The sequence below is a fragment of the Cupressus sempervirens genome, chromosome 3 (genome assembly GCF_028749045.1).
Source record: "Cupressus sempervirens isolate cs-2001-9-10 chromosome 3, ASM2874904v1, whole genome shotgun sequence".
In the NCBI taxonomy this organism is placed as follows: domain Eukaryota; kingdom Viridiplantae; phylum Streptophyta; class Pinopsida; order Cupressales; family Cupressaceae; genus Cupressus; species Cupressus sempervirens.
The window spans coordinates 1096762365-1096782909 of NC_143120.1; the positions used below are offsets into that span (position 1 = coordinate 1096762365).

At 37.3% G+C, this 20545-nt stretch overlaps 1 protein-coding gene across 1 annotated transcript in view; it reads left to right on the forward strand.

The window, feature by feature from the left end:
* LOC149570607 (uncharacterized) overlaps positions 1 to 20545 on the forward strand; it is a 110514-nt gene that overhangs the window by 14632 nt on the left and 75337 nt on the right. Inside the window, exons 2-3 of the mRNA XM_089823183.1 lie at positions 14289 to 14483; positions 14575 to 15239. Coding sequence (XP_089679309.1) covers positions 14289 to 14483; positions 14575 to 15239 — 860 coding nt within the window. The remainder of the gene's footprint in view (positions 1 to 14288; positions 14484 to 14574; positions 15240 to 20545) is intronic.

The following is a 20545-nucleotide window of genomic DNA, read 5'->3' on the forward strand; positions in this document are numbered from 1 at the left end:
ATATGGATTATGAATCAAGAATAAAAGACCAGTGCTTAATTAAATGGGCAATAGAGTCAACATTATTAGTTGAAACGTACACCTTTATAAAATTTAATGTATTTAAACTATAAAATTTTTTAACGATTCAGACATGACAGATCAATTATATAAACGCAATTTTAAACTAGTCTAAGATGTACTTTAACTCTTGCGGAGACAAATTAGACATAAATACGGAAACAATAAAATATTTCACAATATCAATGTTCATCAAATTTAAAATGCAATAATGACCCAGTCCACTTGTTGGAATTTTAAAATATTTATAAAAAATAAATAAAATATTTATAAAGGACACAACTTAATAATAATTTAAAACTCAAATGCAAATAAATTAAAATAAATATTTCTTATTGATCCTGAAATAAAATTATACTAGAGACACTCCTTACGGATGATCCATCCAATACAGTTCAACTCCATAATCGCACAAGAGTTCATTCGATAATCCACCATCCACAGGCTTAGTTCAAAAAATCATTTCTTTATCAATAAAAGAATAAAAATATATCATTGAGCATAGGATAGGTAAAATTTTAAAATATAAAAAAATGAAATATCTCCCGTTTTGATTTTTACATCTCCTATTTATAGCAAAATAAAAAAGTGGGAAAGCTTCCCCAAACCATCGTGTCCCTTCATAAAATAATTAATCCTATGTCAAATTTACAAATACTATTTTAGTAAGGTAGAAGATAATCTGGGGTTATGCTTCAATTCTTTACTCTATAAACCGTGAAGATATTAGTGATTTGGTGTTTTCATATCTGCATAGGCTAGTCTTTATTCTCATCGAATATCTTCTTAGACCTACAGCAAATACGGTGCATTTGTAGATGATTGTTCTCGAATTGGGAGGCCAGGCTGGGCATCGTTTCAAATGATTGTATATCTTCTGAACCTTCTGGCTTATTCGATTTGCGGCACAAATGCAAATCAAATTCCTTAAGCGAAATTAATACTAAGACTCAGAAAGCCACAAAACTCTGGACTGTCATATATACGGAATGCCTCCAGTGATATTGTATTTTCAAATCCTTCTACTTTCTTCACCTTGTTTTGTTCTGCATTGATGTGCAAATAGTTCGTGCTGTTTGAATTCAAATCATTTGCATATAGTCTCCAATCATTTTTAATGGAAATGATGGAGAGTTACTTGATGTTTTTGGCAACTTCATCCAAAAAAATAAATTCAAATAGCAGGAGCATGAATCCCAGGCATAACTGAGGCTGTGTGATGGTGCTATTTTTTCACACAAATTCCTTACTGAAAATAGCCATGGGCCCTCATTCCGTCCTTGGGTTTCAACCACGTTCAGTGCTGTGAAGTTGCATCAAGCGTCATATTTCCAGTGTGAACCTTCAGACCTGTAAGAAATACGAAAAGAAACTTTATTAAATTATACAAAAATGACTAGCAACACATATATCCTTAACGTATGAAGCCCTGCAAAATGATAAGGTTCTTAATATTGTGAATGTTTTTTCAGAATGGTACTTCTCACGTGCTTCAGGATACTCCCAGAACAGGGTTTTTTATTCTCTCCAAATCTAAGATAGAACATTGGTGGACAAAGACAAGAAACATCGTAATCCTGTGACTGAATCATTTGATAAGCAATTCCATATATTTGAGAGAATGCCATGGGCTGAGATGCTTATTCTGATCATCAAACTTCTGGAAAGATATCTTGGGGAAGAAAACAAATATCTTCAATCCTATGCCAAATCTGTATAATTTGTTCATATTTCAATACCCTTAACTGCTGCAACTATCTTGAACATATAATCAAATAATGTTTTGTGCTGTAGACAAATCTGAATGTGCATCTTTGAATTCATTTCCCAAAGTTTAAAACAATATACAGATCTTCATTAATCAAGTAGTGCCCAACCCGTCCATAACTCTTTATATGTTCTGTTTCTGATTGCTGAAATATGCCACTTCATCTGTATGATTCATTCCAAAGATTGCTTAAATAAATAAAAAATGCTGCCAGCAACCTCAAGGTAAATCTACAAATATTGAAATTCTCTTATGCTCTGTATGTCACTGCACAATTCAAATTATACCCTCAACACTATATATTTTGCATATAACTGTTCACACTATCCAACTTGATTGAGTGAAAAATCGTGTGAAATGCTGTAAATGGAAATTATAATTTGCAAAAAATTTAAGGCTCCATCAGGGTGGAAGAATTGCTAGAAAAGAACTGGGCACAGGGTTCACCACCATCACTGGGTAAATAGGTACAAATCTTGAATCACCACGGGTTAGGATAAACGACTAGGCAAGAGAGTACGTTGGACAATACCAGGAGCTCCTTGGTCAATTTTTATAACATTAAACATTGAAAATTATGAAAAGAACTATTACCTCTCTCTTATTTTGATACCTCAGAAGTGATCAACAATATGAATTTCACATATATAAATATATATGATGTCATTGTGATACTCTGTCGATATCTGTGAATTATACTTATATGTGTATATATATATGTGCGTGCGTATACAGAGAGAATATAATAAATCATACGTACTCTCAAATTTGCGCGCACATACACACAGATATATATATATATATATATATATATAGGTACGATTATAGATAAAACACAATAACATGATGAGACGATAATTATATTTATATATGTATATAAATGCTTCTTGTTTTAAACCATGGAAATATAATCTTTATAACTCCATATCGATAAGCAGTGGCCACCTTCAAGTTGGCATTCACCTTCTAACTTTTCAAGTTTGTGAAACTGTTCTTGTAACTGATGTTCCTTGTAACCAAGCATTGTGAAATCATAAATCACCTACAGTTGTAGGTAATTGGGAGATAACACAATCATTTTTATTATTGAGTGGCATCTCTGAAAGGATAGTTCAGTGCTTTTCCTTTCCACCTTCTCCCTATTCTTTCTTCCTTCTATCATCAACTTGGACTGAGCATCGAGTAACGTGAGTACAACATATCCCAAGATTTATCTCCATAAAGGCTGGTTGATATTGTATTACAAGTCATGGATTGATCACAATTATTTCTTTTTCGATACTTGACTTCTTCCAATACAGATAATTATCTATTGCTATCGGTAGAGGATAGTCGTGTTTATAGTTTGCATAAGTACCAAGTTCTGTTGTTATCAAATAAATGATGATCAATGAATACAACCTGCAAAAAACCATGGCTTGCAACCACGGGTCATCATAGTATTTGAACCCGAAAAGTATAAGCTTTGTTCTTTATTTAAATCTCTGCATGATAATAAAATAGGAGCGAATGATAGTCCCCATAACATGTTCTTTGCTGTATTAAGCATGAAGTAATCTTGTATAAATCTGAATCCTTTGTTATGATATTCTGACTTACTAGTATTTGTTGTATATTGGCTGAGGTAAGAATCATAAAGGTATTCAAGGGAAATCATGTGATAAAAGATCTCATTATTAATAGTAGTCTCCTGGGATGCACCCAAGGCTAGTGAAGCCAGTGTGAAAGGGTGGAGAGGAGAGGAATCCTGCAAGGAAGAACAAAAGCAAAACTATGATCATATCCTCAATTTCATGAACATCTCAAAAGAAAACGTTAAAATCCAAGTTAGCTTATGATTGTCGAAGTATACTCAGTTGTCAAGTCGAGTGGTGGAATTAAGTAGCAAGATGCCTTGTGGCTGGTCAAGGTGCTCCATGTCTATTCTGGGTAGGGAGGGCCTTTCTTGAATGAGATTATGTGGGGATATTATAAAGGTACGCGGTTGGGAGGTTAAGCCCCTGACAATGTTTTCCCTCTCCATAAGATGTCAGGACATGCACGAGACAAAGATAAGTTATGTATTCAAACATTTGTTGGTAACAGGTATTTTACTTTGATGATGTCTACACAAGTAGAAGCTATGATGGATTGATTTATATCATCGATTCAACTATTTCCTTTAATGAAAGTAACTTTTCTCGTCGATGTAATTGGTAATGAGTTAGATTGGTTGATCTTCCAATTGAACATGAAATATGTTTATATGCAAGAGATTGGTTTATATGATGGATTGTTATTTCTGTCTTTCATTTATGTGAATAATGAATATGAACGTATTTTCTAACTGAATGTTATTGCCATAGTTAGCAATGGAAAGAGAAGGGATGATACAATGGTATTTGATGCCCAAAATGATCCAGTGGTAGTTGATGCCCTAATTGATACAGTGGTATTTGATGCCCTAAATGATATAATGGCATTTGATGGTATTTGTGTTTCGATAAAGTGGTATAGCTATTTGTTCCTAAGCAGCATATATGGATTAACTTGGGTTTTGTAGAAGCATCCTTAGACGGATTTCGGTTTTGAATCCTGCGGTATGTAGATTTTAAATTCCTTGTTAAAATCATTGGTGGTGTTTTCAATTTCTTAGTTATGAAATTTGCGTCGAACTGTTTTATAACCATTAATCTCATTCACATGAATATCACTGTTATAACTATCATCCTATGAATATGAAGTATTAACTGTATTTCTTTGATATGATATGATGTTAGTTAAGACCCAGGAAGAGTGGTTGTTACACAACTCGTGAAATTGGTGTTTGTCAAGAGAGTCTATATAGACTTTCAATGTGTCCTGTTCAAGCTTTAGCACATTATTGCATTAGTACAAGTGAGCTGTGGCATAGGTGGTCTGCTCACTTAAATTTCAGAACTCTTTCTTCCATGAAGAAGATGGTTACTGGTCTTCCAAAGCTTAATCAAGAGGATGGTGACATTTGCAAAGGTTGTGCTCTAGGTAATAATGCAAAAAGTCCTTTTCACAATAGTGAAAGTAGAGCAAAATAAATTTTAGGTCTGATTTATGTGGACCTCTGCTCACTTAAATTTCAGAATTCTTTCTGCCATGAAGAAGATGGTTATTGGTCTTCCAAAGCTTAATCAAGAGGATGATGAATTTGCAAAGGTTGTGCTCTAGGTAATAATGCTAAAGGTCCTTTTCACAATAGTGAACTTAGAGCAAAATAAACTTTAGGTCTAATTTATTCTGATTTATGTGGACCTATATTTCTTGCATCATTGAGTGGTTTTTGGTACTATGTGATTTTTATTGATGAATTTTCACATAAGACCTGGATTTATTTCTTGAAGAGTTTGACGCAATGCATTTTAGATTTAAAGACTTCAAAGCTCAAGTTGAGAACATGTCTGAAAAATGGATTAAAGTTTTAAGATCAGATAATGGAGGGCAATAGTCTTCCGGTGTCTTTAAAAACTTCTGTATTGAAGCAAGGTTTAAGAGGGAGTTTTGTGTTCCCACAACAAAATAGAATTGCAGAAAGAAAGAATAGGTCCATTGTTGAGGCAACAAAAGCTATGATTCATGGAGGCAGGAAAAGCTATGATTCATGATCAAAATCTGCAAACTTTTGTTTGGGTAGAAGCTTACAGGACAACTGTTTATGCTCATAATTGTAGTCCACATCAAAGTTTGGACAATAACTCCTTGAGAGGCATTTACAGGTGTTAAACTAAAAGTTAGTCATTTCAGAATTTTTGGGTCTCCTGTTTATATTCATGTACCTAAAAATAAAATATAGAACCTTCAAGCAAGAAATGAACTTTAATTGATTACACTAACTCTTTCAAGGCCTATAGGATCTACATTCTAGGACAAAAGCAAATTGAAATCAGCAAGGATGTAGCATTTAAAGAAAAAATAACATTCAAAAGATCAGAAGGGACTACTATGTAGATAGTTAAATAAGAACAAGAGAGATGTCATGATATGGACATTCCTGCTCCTGATTCTCCCGAGATTCAGAGGGAGTCTTTTTAATTAGAAGAATCTATTGATCCAATTGATCCCATTGAACCAACCAATGAACCAAGTAGTGTTTCGTTAGATAGGAAGAGTCCTCTGTGGGCTAGACACACCATGCAAGATGCTGAAAAATACGCCTCTGCTCATGGTGCTTTTAGAGAAAGTGATAGACCACATACATTTCCAGATTATGTTGCATTAATGAGTCATATTATTCAGTCCGAGCGTTCAAGCTTTGAGGAGGCCCGTAGGCGTAAGGAAAATCAAGTGTTTTTTCTGAGTGACTGTTTATAATTAAGCATGCAGCTGATGGGAGTATCGAAAAGTATAAGTCTAGATATTGGCAAAAGGTTTCCCTCTAAAGAAAGGTATAGATTATGAGGAAATATTTGCTCCTGTAGCTCAATATACTTCTATCAAAACTGTCATTGCTATTGCATCAGTTAAAGGCTGGAAATTATGTCAAATGGATGTAAAGACTGCATTTCTTAATGCATGTAGATTAAAAAAGGGCTTGTGTGGCCTTAAGCAACTGCCATGTGCATGGTATGAGAGGATGAATCAATACTCATTGAGCTTGGGATTCTCGAAGGATGATGCAGATCCGAATCTTTACTTAAATATAATTGATGAAAAAGCTTTAATCTTAGTCCTTTATTCTGATAATTTAGTTCTGATTAGAGTCGATAACCACACTATCAAATGTAAGAAAGAGTTAGCTTTTGAGTTAGAAATGAAGGATCCTGATATGATGCATTACTTCCTAGGATTAGAAGTGTGGCAAAGGCCTAATGGAATTATTTTGAGTCAAGGGAAATACACTATATATATATTGAAGAGATTTGGTATGTTGGATAGCATGTCAATGGCAACTCCTATGGAAATAAATTTGAAAAAGTTACATGAATGTGCAACTTGTTTAGATTTAGTAGATCCCACAATGTACCAACAACCACAATGTACCAACAATTGATTGGATCATTGATGTATCTAGTCAGTACTAGGCTTGATATTTTTTATGTTGTTAACACTCCCAGTCAGTTTATGTGTGAGCCTACACAAATTCATTTTTGTGTAGCACCCTTCATCAAAACACATAACAGAAACAAAGAAATAACAACAATTTATGAGAACAAAATATGAACTTTTTATTATCACCACAAATGTAGAATTACAGAATTTTGAAATACAATATGCAAACCCAAATGAGCGCCTTCCTTACAACTGTTTGCAAGACAGAGCTGTCCTAGACAATCTTAGTGCATTCCTTATATAGGCAATTTTACACCGCCTGAGAAGTTTCTAGACATCAAACCCTAACCCTTGAGGCCGACCAACCCTAAAATTACATATAGAGTTGGCTCAAATCAGTTTTGACATTTATTTTGGAAATCTCAGTTGGCCCAACTTTGGAAGACCATAACTTGCGAACCATTGATCCGATTGACTATTGTAACCCCATTCTCGAATCCTCAACTTTTGATCTATAGGGCTTGACTTGCACAAGCTCCAGTCCGCCTCATTTTAGAGCCTCTAAGGCCTTCAAAGATGAGCTTGAAGCTTTTGTAGCAAAATTCCACAACAAATTTCTGCAATAACTCCGCAAATACTCATGATATGACATTGAGCCTCAATCGACAAACTATTATATCCGAGATGAACATCCACCTCTGAAATTAGGACATTCTGAGCTCGTAATGACCGACTCACTAAGTAGAAGCCTCCACAAACAACAACTCTACATTGAGACCACACTTATTTAAGAATCATAAAGGAAATATTTTTGGGTGATACAAGATTGCTCTTACACCCAGGATGCTCCATTAGTGTGTGCTTGAAATGAAGAGTACTTATGTTTCTTGTTTTAGCTTAGGTTCTACAATGTTTTCTTGGTGCAATAGGAAACAATCATGTGTGGCTTAGAGTACAACAAAAGCTAAGTATATTGCAGCATGTGTGGCAACTTTAGAAGTAATGTGGTTTCAAAAGCTTCTCGTAGGACTATTTGGGTAGGCTTTGGAACCAATTGTGATTCATTGTGATAATCAAAGCTGTGTGAAACTTTCCGGTAATCTGGTATTTCATGATAGAACCAAACATGTGGAGATTAAATATCATTTTTTAAGAGATATAGTTCAAAGAAATGGAATTCAACTCAAGTGCATTTGTATTGATGAGCAAACAACTGACATTCTCACCAAGCCACTTTCTAGAATGAAGTTTTCATATTTTTGAGATAAGATTGGTATTGTGGATTATGATGCTCTTGCTAAGAGAGAGTCTCAACTTCGATGGTTTCTGCTACTTGCCGATAATGCATTTTCTTAGAGCTAGAGAAATTAGAGGCGAAAGCCATTGTAATGCATTTTTTCTTTGAGATGGATAAATTTGAGGTGAATATCCTTGTAATGGATTTATCTGCTAGATGGAAATTTTTGAGGTGATAACCCTTGTAATGGAATTATCTCCAAGAGGTGAGAATTTTGCCTTTGAGACAAAGTCGTTGCTCTTTTCACTTATGGGAGTAGCCATAGTGGATGTCATGTTGAGAGACTCCATGACAACATCATGTTGAGTGACTCCGTGATATGAGCTTGTGTTTATTTCACACATGAGAGTAGCCATGGTGAACATCATGTTAATTGAGCTCATAATACTATCATGTCGAGAGACTCCATGTTTAAAATTTTGTTTTTTCTCACAAACAAGCGAAGCCATTGTGAGTGTCGTGAGAGATTCCACGACTTGAGAATTTGGTAAGGTATCTCCTTTGCTAAGAGGGTGAGTTGAGGTTTGGTAGCTGCAGGAGCTGTTTGCGTACTTGAGTTGCTTGCATCAATGTGATGGTTGTGATGTTTGCTCTTCTGCGACAACTCTAAAGCCCTTCTTGTTATTGAGTGAATTAAGATTGTGAAGAGTCTTCTCTTCGATCATTCATCTATATAAAGTCTTACATACAACATATGTATGATCTCTCCTGGTAATTGCAATTAGTCTGTGTGCCATGACAGTAACGTATTCAAGTGTAGCATTTGGAATTAAAAGGGCTCATGTTTCATAAGTGTTGATCATTGAAGAGACACCATAGTGTATCTGAAGAGACTTATAGGACTGTTGAGTTGGTGAACATTATGTAGAGTCACCGTCTAGTATTTGATGGGACATGCTGAAGCGTAGAACTCTTTTTGTTTCTCTGCAATGTTTATTCTGGAAATATGAAACACAAAGTTTTGTGACAGTTGTTCTTTTGTGGAGCAGGATTATCATTTGAACCGTGGAGGAACTATTCTGAGGTTACTGCGTACAAATTGTGGCTGTAGGATTGCTTTTAGACTAGCATTATGGTAACGTCATTGCAGTAGTTGAGGGTCATTATTAGCGTGTAAGTTTAGCAAAAGTTTTTGGAACATTATTGTGTGTTCTTCATTAAGTATTTCGTTGCTTCATGTAGGTAGTTGTTGATACCATTTTCAGCATTCTTCAGGTGTACAGTTCTTCTATAGCAGGGATTCATTAATACTCTTAAGCGAGTACTGGTTATTATTTTTAGAGTGTGAAGTCTCAAGTATTTGTTAGTGTTGTATCTTGATTCTATTATTATTCAATAAAAAAGGGTATTCAATAAAAAAGGGCTCGTTTTGTGTGGCGGGTTTTTTCATCCTCAAGTGGAGGGTTATAAGTTCTTGTGTCTGTCTGATTTTGTTTTTGTTTTAATTTATCTGGTCTCGTAGCCATTGCTGGATATGGCTGTGCTGAAAATGGAAATTTGGATATAAGTGACCTTGTAGGAGGCAACTTCCACATTGAAACTTAATGAATTGCTCTGATTGGCCGTTGCTAAAGATTCTTAAGTTTTATCTGAATTGAAGACAATACAGCCAAGTTTGAGTGGTTATACTCTAGGTTTGCTCGCGCACCACACACTTTCATCATTGCTAAATGTCAAAAAAATTAAAATGCTTCCCTTGGTTACATATGTTGGGAGTAGTTCTAATCCAAGATATGGATTTGAAGTACAATATCTAGTGGATAACCTGTGGTATTTAGAACTTGTTTCAAGAGTGACAAATTCGACAAAGAAGTATGCAGTGCAAAAAGTAGTTTCATTCCATTTGAAAATTAGTTTATACAATTTTTTTGTGAGATCCCAAGAGTCATCAAAACCTATTAGAATTAGAAATGAATTGTGTAGATAATATTTATTATGATATAAAACTAAAAATTATCAAAATTGTCAAAATGCTATTAAAAAACTTGTATGCTCCATTTTGAGTGTCGGTTTCCAACAAAGCTTCTTGAACTGCTTATCAGACCTGAAACACCTCAATAAAGGGTTACAAATTTCTCACCTAATTCTGACAATGGAGTCCGTTTTTTGTCATTTGAACCCTCTGACACAAATTTCCTTCATTGAGAGCATAATTTCCACTGCACTTTACTTGGCTGTTCCAACCAAGATATGAGATTATATATTTGAGTGTTGCGATTCTTCTTGCCAATTTGAGCCATTGTCCCTTCCAACAATCCATCTTGGTATTGCACTTTTTGCATTGTACTCTGCCACAAGTCTCCTTAAACAACTTTTTCAAAGAGGGGAGCACATAGGTAATTTGATGGGAGCTTCTCTATCGTGAATTCCAGGGTAGCTGTTATTCTTCTTTGTATTGCCTCTGATGTGCTAAAGAGGAGAATACATAATTTATACTGAGGCAAGCAAATACTTTGTAGTATACTTTTAGTACATTGGGCTTCCTGAGTAGTTGATGCCCTATATGACAGTGTATCATTTGCAAATAATTGGGAAGTGAAGTTGGCGAAATTATGAAGAGCTCTTATACCATCCCATTGTTGAAGTCTCCCCTGTTTAGAATAGTAGGTCTCTCTGTCTTTGACCCTTGTACCCATTGGATAATCCATGAGGCATTCATAAAATCACCATAGAATATCTGGGTGTGGAGATGCAACTAAAGGTCCATTCCATCCATTTTATGAAAGGCAAATTTCTCCATTAGCTTGAACAAGAATCTTCATTTTACTCTGTTATATGCCTTACTCACATTTAACTTCATGATTTAGGTTTCAAATCAAATGTAATACTTTATGAATAGTAATAATTCCATCAACTATGTTCCTCCTCAATACCACTTTTCTCTTGTGACATGATCTTGGTCTTGAACACATCCAGATGCTAAGAGAGCCGGAGGTGAATCAACGTAAACTAAGATTCAATCATATACTAAGCTTTAAACTATTTAATCAGTGTGGTAGAAACAAATAAACAGAAGCAGGTCTCAAAACACAGAGACACCAAAATCTTTACATGGAAATCCATGAAGGGAAAAACTGATGCGGAGCATCCTACAAAATCCCCCAAAACATCAAGGGTCCTTTTTATCCAAACAAATTTTAATCACTTTAACCTCTGATTGTAGCATCCAACAGGGTTGAACTCCAAGATTATCAACTTATCCATCAATGAAACTCACTTTAATAGAGCCAAAACATTCTCAAACCTTAAATCAACAACTCTTCATAAATACTTTCAAGGGTGATGAAAGAATTCTTGAAGCTATTGAAAGAATTCGGTGATGTGTTCGCCTGGTTAAAGATTTGAAAGACTTTCGCCAAGGGAAATTCAAACAGCAGATTCCCTTAAAACCGAACACTATTGCTTTCCATTAGAAGCTTAGAAATTACAATCCAAGGGTGGCTGACGTGATTTTTAAAGAGGTGGATAAGATGTTGAAGGCACACGTAATTTATCCCATTCTTCACTCCACATGGGTGGCAAATATAGTTCCTGTCCGGAAGAAGAGTGGTGAGATTAGGATCTACGTCGACTTCAGAAATTTGAATCGGGTGACTCTGAAGGATAATTTTGCTCTTCCACACATGGATCACATCCTACAAATGGTAGCTGGCTCAGAAATGATGTCCATGCTCGATGATTTTTCTGGGTATAATCAGATCAGTGTAGCCTTGGAGGACCAACATAAAACCACTTTTACCACGCCATGGGGAACCTTCACTTATAGTTGGATGCCTTTTGGGCTCATCAATGCAGGCGCCACCTTTCAGAGGGCGATGAATTCATCTTTTGGACCCCTGTTGAATAAAATAATTGTCATCTACCTGGATGACATGACAGTTTTCTCAAGAAGAAGTTAGAAGCATCTGCTTGATCTAAAGTTAGTTCTTCAAAGGTGCAGAGAACATGGTATCTCCTTGAGTCCCAAGAAGTCTGTTTTTTGTGTTAGTGATGGGAAGCTCCTGGGTCACAATTTTCTCTTCTGCAACACAAAGTCTTGAAAAACTCAATTGAACTATAACTCTGAATGCAATGCAAGAATCCCTTTTGATAAAGGTACTAAAACTCACAATCAACTCAAGAAAATGCAATCACATAACAATTTGGATCGACACAAAGTCTCAAAACAACTTACCTCTTTGATTGAAATCTATCCAATTTACATCCAAGCAAAAGCATGCACATACAAATTGACAAAGTTTTCTTGCATTGCCAAAAGATTAAAGATACAACAGGGCTCCCTTCTATATATATGTTAGGGGATGAGAGTGAAAGGTGGGAGAAACCCAACAAACTTTGACTTATTGAAGCTTCAAGTCTTGGTGCACTTGCAATTCGATTACATGTTACAACTTTGCAAATGATTCTGTCACATGCAATTATAACTTGTTACCTAATTACATGTAATTTATCAACAAAACTACACCTATTTATAGAGTATTTGAAAATGACTAAGTGTCTAACAAGATACAACTTGTACGAATCATACTTTATCAATATTCATACTGCTACATAATGCTCCGTGTTTGAAATGCTTGGGTTTGTTGAAAGCATTACGAACTGGAATACAAATATGCATCAACAAATCACCTCTTTGAAATCAGTCTTGAAAGCTTTGTATATTGTCAACATTCCATCTTTTCACCTCCTTGCACAAACATTGTAGATAAATGGGAAGGCTTTTTCTTATAAATGGGGTTTCTAAGTCTCATTACAAATCATTTTGGAAAGTGGTTGCTGTCTATGAACAGGTTTTTGGAGTCCATTTGCAGCTTTGAAAAAGACTCAAAATATGCTTAGAAAATGTTTATAGATGAGCTTTTAAACTTGAATTATGATAAGTCAACAGGAAGAGAGCATCCACTAATCCTGAGAGGAGAGATAAATCTCATGAAATGTTGTCTACAGTCACAATTTTGTAAGTTGTCGTCAGTGACGTAGAAATTTTTTAGCCAATGGGAACAGATGTATACACTCTCCAAACCAGTATCAATATGGCAGGTTATACATTCAGATTCAAAAGGTAATTCAAGGGGGAGTTCATTCCCGTTTTAAAATTCCACCCATCTTTGCACATATGTTAGATTCTCCACCATAGAGATGCACTAAGAATCTCATACCATTTAATCTTCAATGAAGAAATTTTTTGACAGGAAGTTGATCTCTGTTGCAGATTTCCAATAGTTTGCCATCCATAATCTAATTTTTTCTTTGTTAGTGTTTCTCTCTATTACTTTCTTGATCAAAACCTTGCGAATCAAAATCTTGGCCTCTTTATCAGTTGCAGAGGAGACATCTATATGCGTGACCTTCAAAATGGCAAGATTGGGAGTCCTATTCGTAATTACTGTCTTGTTGCTGGTGATAAAGGCATATTTGTCTCATGCTTTCTCCAAAGGCCATATCTGACTGCCCTAGCAGGGTATGGTTAATCCTGCTACAAAGTGAGGAATCAGATTAGTATTTCACCATTCATTAAAAATGCTCTTCATTTGTTCTGTTTGCATAATTGATATTATTTCTAACGAAAACCAGCGCTGCTTTTCACTGCATTTATTTCCGATTCATATTAATGTTTAGCTTCATAAACAAAAATTCTTATCATGGAATAAAACAATTCCAAGTCTTGCACTCAAGCCTTTAAGAGCAAAAAATAGGTCTAAGTTTGCTTTCAATTTTTCTCGTGTATTTTGTTTGTCAAGAATACTTAATGATTTTTCTTTATGAAATACAAACCTTGTCACACAGGCTATACCTGGAATCCTTGATAAAGATAATTGTTTAGAATTGGCTTTCACAGTTGAGTATGTAGTCCTTACAGTTAGCTCTCAATTTTTAAGTGATTTCTAGCTTACATTTTGAAAAGTTAGTGATGGAAATAGTGGATGTTTACATTGTCTAGTATCTTAATCTTATTGTCATATGATGCTAGATTTAAAATTATAGTTGGCTCTACTATATACTTAATTGAAAATTCTCTTACAGACTCCTTTGGTAAGATAAAGCATGTGTAATCAAAGAACAGATTCATCTAATAACTATTTATACTATTGAAATTTTTGAATAATAATGGTTTGTGTAATATCTACACAAGTAACTTGTTGTCTATAACTTAATGAGCAGGGCACGATATGAGCAGGGACAAGAATTTGATGGCGCATAACTTAAATGAGAACCAAGCAATCTTGTCAAAAACAAGGGAAGCAGACAATTGCAGTGGTCAACCTTTATCTGGTAGAAAGTTTCCTGTTCATCTACCTAATATAATACATCCTGTGAGAAAGGAAGCAACAGGTGCTCAAGAGACGCGGAGAGAAAGTGAGTTAATTTTGATGATTTAAATGCCCATAAGAGTCCTAGATTGTAATATCCAAACAAGTAATTTGTTGTCTATGTGTTCTTCATGCAGATTTTCAACCTAGTAGAGGGCTTGATATGAGCAAGGACAAGAAGATAATGGCACATAACTTAAATGAGAACCGAACAATCTTGTCAAATATAAGAGAAGCAGGCAATTCCAGTGGTCATCCTTTATCGGATAGAAAACTTTCTGATTGTCAACCAATTATAATTGATTTAGAAGAAACTGAAAAACCCAGACACGATGATCCAGTGAGAAAGGAAGCAACAGCTGTTCCAGAGAAGGGGAAGGAAAATGAGTTTAATCTCGATGATGTTAATGCCAATAAGGGTCCTAGATTGAGGACAGATTATATTGACATTAAACAATTAACTACTCCTGAATATAAACGTGCAAATGAGAATCTAAGAAGAAGCAATTTAGAGTTGCATTCACTGGTGGAAGATCCATTGCCCAATGCGTTGAAAGTTGCTGAAAGTTGTGCTGCAAGGAATGAATGTTTTCCTAGTGCTGTCCACTTAGATGGAAAAAAGCAATTAGAAAAGCAAAATGATGAAGTTGAAGAAACTGTATTGCTAGAAGACAAGGCAGGTCTAGATAATCAGGCTCAACATCAGGAGGAAAGAAATAATAGAAATCAAAGTGGAAAGTCTGGTGTTGGACAAGGAAAATTGAATATAATGGATCGAAACCGAACAGCTCGCACGCTTCAGGCAATTTTCAAAACTTCTGTCACTATTTTACATCTTTGCAGTTTCTCTTAGATATGATGGGACCGATTTTCAGGATAATTGATTATTTGAGTTGCAACTTGTGAAGTGTTAATTTTCTGCTAATAAGTTTAAAAGAGCATATTTTGTTTTATCATTGCCTCTGTTGTATGCAAAACGAAGGTACAAAAGAAGCAAAAATGGTGATAGTGCAGTTAGGGAACTGGATATAATCATGGCAACCTATATTTGGTAGCCTGCGTGTCAATTTCATCGCATGTTTTAGAAATAAATTGATCTATTTTGTCTAAGCCTTACCTTTCATTTCTGCCTTATTGCTCTGTATTACTTTCAACTTATCATTGGGTATTAAAGCCAATCCTTGTGATCTTGTGGTTAAAGCTTGGAAATCAAGGGGTGATTGTTGAAGTGATATGCTGAACCTCCATATATTTTTATTCCATGCAACTATAGTGTTTTATTTACAGGTCTCAGATTCAGTTTAGTGCACATAAAACGTTTATGTCATAACATGAATGTTCATGTAAGTTTGAAGAAGATGCTCTTGGTGCTGAGGCAGTTAATTGGAGTTGTATTATCGACAAAACATATTGTTTACTTCCGGCAACTTTGTTACAGCAAACGGGTGTATTCTGTACCAATGCAATTGTTCTCTGGTATCTGTATGAATTTACACATCATCCAAAGGTGTGTGACAAATATTGGATGGAGTGCTAATAATATGGCCTTTTTTTCCATATGCAGTCCTTAGGAATTTTTATCTATGTAGATTCTTTATCTGAAAATTGCATGCATTGAAGTTATCTGTTCTTTTAATTGGAAATCATTTAACATTTGGTATATTTGTTCCCCTTTCTAGGAATCTATCCATTTGGTGCAAAAAAGATGGTGTATCTTAGATTGGAAGACCCATCTTGTTGGCACTGTTAAGTTAACAATGTTTCTGGTATACATGCAGTCAATAATTTTGCAACACTTGAATTTTAATAAAAGTTCCATTTATTAATATTGAGTGGAATATGTATTATGTAGAGTGGGAGTAATTTGTAGCAGCCCCTTTAAACAAATGTAATACTTTACTCTCCCTACTGAAGGATGGGGGTAAAGTCATCTGATAAGAGGCTCATTTTCCTATATGCACGCTGTTGAAATATCAACCACATTGATTGCTGTCGTATCTAGGGTGAGCAGCAAACAAGGATGACTGGCCAATTTTTTTACTGGGGGAGTGCACAAGGGGTGTTTCGGGTGAATCCTTTGTAGGTAAATGGTATCATTTATGAATTTCTTGGGAGATTTAATCCCATGCATCTTGCTGGCAATCAGTGAACCTTGTGGTGATTTGATGATAGTGCTGGAGTTGTTTAAATTCCCCATTTTCAGGTTCTCTTGCATTGCAGTTGGCACTGACCTTCTAGATGTGTGTGAGCCTTATCAAAGGTGTTGTTTGATGTTATCAGTGAAAGCAAATGTGTTTACCGCATAGGTTAATTAAGAATTGCACACAGATTATGCACACGAACTCGAACAACAAAACTCTTCTTATTATTCGCATATGCCAAGATATTACATTAGGTTCTGATATGATGATTACAATGATCCCGAAGGAAGATATAAATACTGTCTGAGGAACCTTCTTGAAGGTATCCGTCGGCCACACACAACATGTTTACTACAATAATAGAACCTTCTGGATACATCCCGATACATGTTGACCTGACGGCACACATCTCGATACACTGGCAGAATCTCCTGATACACCGTCGGGAACCTCCCAATACCTCGTCAGGAAGCTCCTGATACACCGTCGGGAATCTCTCGATACACTGTCGGGAACATCCTGATACACCGTCGGGAACCTCCCGATACCCTGTCAGGAAGCTATTGATACACCGTTGGGGAACCTCCTGATACCTCGTTGGGAAGCTCCTGATACACCGTCGGGAACCTCCCGATACCCCGTCAGGAACCTCCCGATACATTGACACATACATCCCGTTACCCTGACAGGTACATCCTGTTACATTATTTCTTGACGACATCATCCCCCCCAAAAAGAAAAGTCGTCTCCTGACGACTAGACAACAAAAACTGTCTCCTTAGCTGACCTTGATAGCCACCCGTGCTGCTTAGTTTGCTTCCAACTCTGGGTCCATTGAGCCAAGTGTCGCTGAAGTGCCTTCAACTGGATGATCGACTCCTCTCGAGCTCTCTATGCATCCGCCAAGACAGCCTCTCGGCCAACACCTACTCCTAGTGCCTCTGGTACACAGACAATCCATGCCTGCAGCATCTTCAAGTCTTCTCAACTTGTCACACTTCACGATTGATATCCACAACGACTGGGGGTCCAGGGGGCAACGCCCCCAGCAGGGTCGAGGGGCAGCGCCCCCACGGGGTCCTGGGGCACACAAAACTGCACGGAACACACCATTTTTGTCATTTCCAGCCGATTCTACACTCTTTCTGGCAACCACTGATGCTTCCCCTTTCCTTTGGCATCATCTGCTACTCATTCCGAACAACTTGAATCTATTGTCGTCTTTTTTTTTCTTTTTCTTTTTTTAAAAGCCTCCTATCATCATTCTTTTGCACTGCCCATATACAACTATTGTGCTTCGGTCCTTTTGCATTGCCGTATGGCTGATATGCCTCGATTCTTTCTTCAATTTTCCAACATGTGCTACTGTACGGTGATACAACTTGATTACGCCGTATGGGATTACCACTTTCAATGCTGAATGCTGTTGTCCAGAAAGAAGCTGTACGACTCAATGTGGACACCTCTCGAAGCTGTACGGTGTTCAACTTGTACTCCAGCTATGTCCGTACGGTGACGAATGCTTTCAGTGCTTTAGGAAGAAATGACTTGTTTGACAGACTGGAAACCGTACGGGATTCATTTTTCAATTCCAAGCCGTACGGTGATATGAATTTAAAAATTGTACGGTGAGTAACTAGGAACACCGTACGGTGGCCATTTGGACTCACTCAGTCCGTACGGTGATGAATGCTTCCAACTTGCCTTTATGTTATCATTCCAAGCCGAATGGTGATATAAGATGATACCGTATGGTGATGCAACCTTTCCATTGTACGGTGTCTACTGTTCTTCATAATGCCGTACGGTCACTTGACCGTACGGTGCTCTTTTCTCTTTTCTCTTTTTTTTTTTTTTAAAATTTTTTTATTTGTTTTTAAAAAAAATTTTTTTTTAATAAATTTTTCTTCTCTTTATTTTTTTAAATTTTAACAGCAGAGTCAATTTTCCCTTCGACTGTCGTCATCGTTGGTCTGCAACGGCAAAGGGGTCGCCCGAAGGTCATTCTCTGACACAGAAGTCTTCCGGCCGTGGTATACCTTTAGCTTCGAGCCATTCACCGCCTGAGGCACTTCCTGTCCATCCAAAGTCCATAATTTTATTGCTCCATTCTCTCTTACTTTCCGGATCTGATATGGTCCCACCCACTTAACTTTGAACTTGCTTGGTTTGATCTCATTCCGACCGTCGTACTTCAATACCCACTGTCCGAGTTGATACTTGTTATGCCTGTACTGTGTCATCTCCATATCGCCCAGTTTGTTCCCGAAGCTCGCTACCATGGACTCCGTCAGCTGCCCCTTCTGTCTGTCAATAACACGTCCACTCCGTATTGCTGCAACTTTTATTAAACCCTTCCGCTTTGTTTCCTGTGCGAACAGTATGATGTGTCTTCCTTGCTACTAGCACCTTTCTACTATATCTGTGGTTCGACGTAATACTTTCTTCTTGCGCGGTCGTATAGTGGAATCTTTCCTCCTTTCGGGTTCGTACTGTATGTTCTTTCCTTCAGCTTCAGTGATACCCGCGTTTCCTTCTTCGGCTTCTCTGTGTTGTTTCGAACATTCATTTTCTCCTTCGGCTTCTCCATGTTCCTTCGAACATTCATTTCCTCCGTCGGCTTCTCTGTGTTCCTTCGGACTTTCATTTCCTCCTCCGGCTTCTCTGTGTTCCTTCAGACATTCATTTCCTTCTTCTTTCTTACCTTCGTCGATCCTTAGCATATTACAACTTGAAAAGAGCTCGTAATCCTCTATCTGCCAGTGGTAAAGACCATTTACTGAATCCAGATCGTCATCTCCTTCCAATCGTAGGACTCCCTCCTGATCGGGTTCCATACTCTGCCTCCTCTCACCCTCTTCTCCTTCGGAATCCGACGATAGAGCTTCTTCTCCAACCATCTGAGTGTGTAGATCGATGACATACTTCCGGCCTTTGCTTTCAAGTGATAAAGTATTTTTCTTCCAATCGTGTCTTGCCTTGGCTTGTATCAGCCACCCCTAGCCCATAATGGCATCATATCCTCTCTACTTCAGTGGGATCACGACGAAATCCAACAAGAATGGTTGTGTTCCAATCGTCACTGGTTGTGCTGTCAGGACTCCCAATGGCTTGATTCCATGTTGATCGGCTGTTAACAGTTGGAATGTAGGCGGCCATAATGTCAGTTGTCCCAACCTTTTCCAGGTGTCTTCAGGCAACACATTGACACCGGACCCTCCGTCCACAATCGTTTCTGTCAATATAGTCCCGAGAATTCTCATTTCGACAACTGCCAGATGAGAGGGCTAACAGCATCGGATCTTCTGCACTTGCACCACTTTCCTTCTCCTTTTTGTCTGTTGTACTTGCTCCACTTTCCTGCTCCCTTCCATGTTCTCCTGGGAGTTTAGTAGCGGGAATGATGTTTGCGAGTGCCGATCGGAGCTGAGGCATAGTGAGCAACAGATCATTTATCCTGACGGGTATCTCGGCTTGCAATATTTGCTGTACAATGTTTTGTTCTGCGCAGTTCCGTACGGAGGTACTCGACGTGTCCTTCAGGTGTGCCGTTCCTACTTGCGTTGCTCTCTGGACCTCTTCCCGTGCTTCCTCTAGTCTCTTCTTTTCTTCCATCGGGTTGGGGTATGCTTTCGCTTGCTGCCGCGTGATGGTCAGAACCTCTTCTTCGTTCGTCCCGACGGTGATCAAGTTTACTCCCGACTTCGGACACCTAGCATCTTCATGATCACCAGGTCCACACCATCTGCATAACAACTTCGGTGTGTTCGCCATTGCACACTTTCGGGCGAAGCGACCCCACAGATTGCATGCATGGCATTGAACTATCGGTCGACCATTCGCATCATACTAAATTCGACTCCTTTCGCCATTATTGTTGTTGCTACTATTGTTGTTGTTTTGACCATGCCGGTTGTTTCTGTATCCGCCCGATGTGGCACCTTCTGTACTGTTGTTCTCGCTTCCT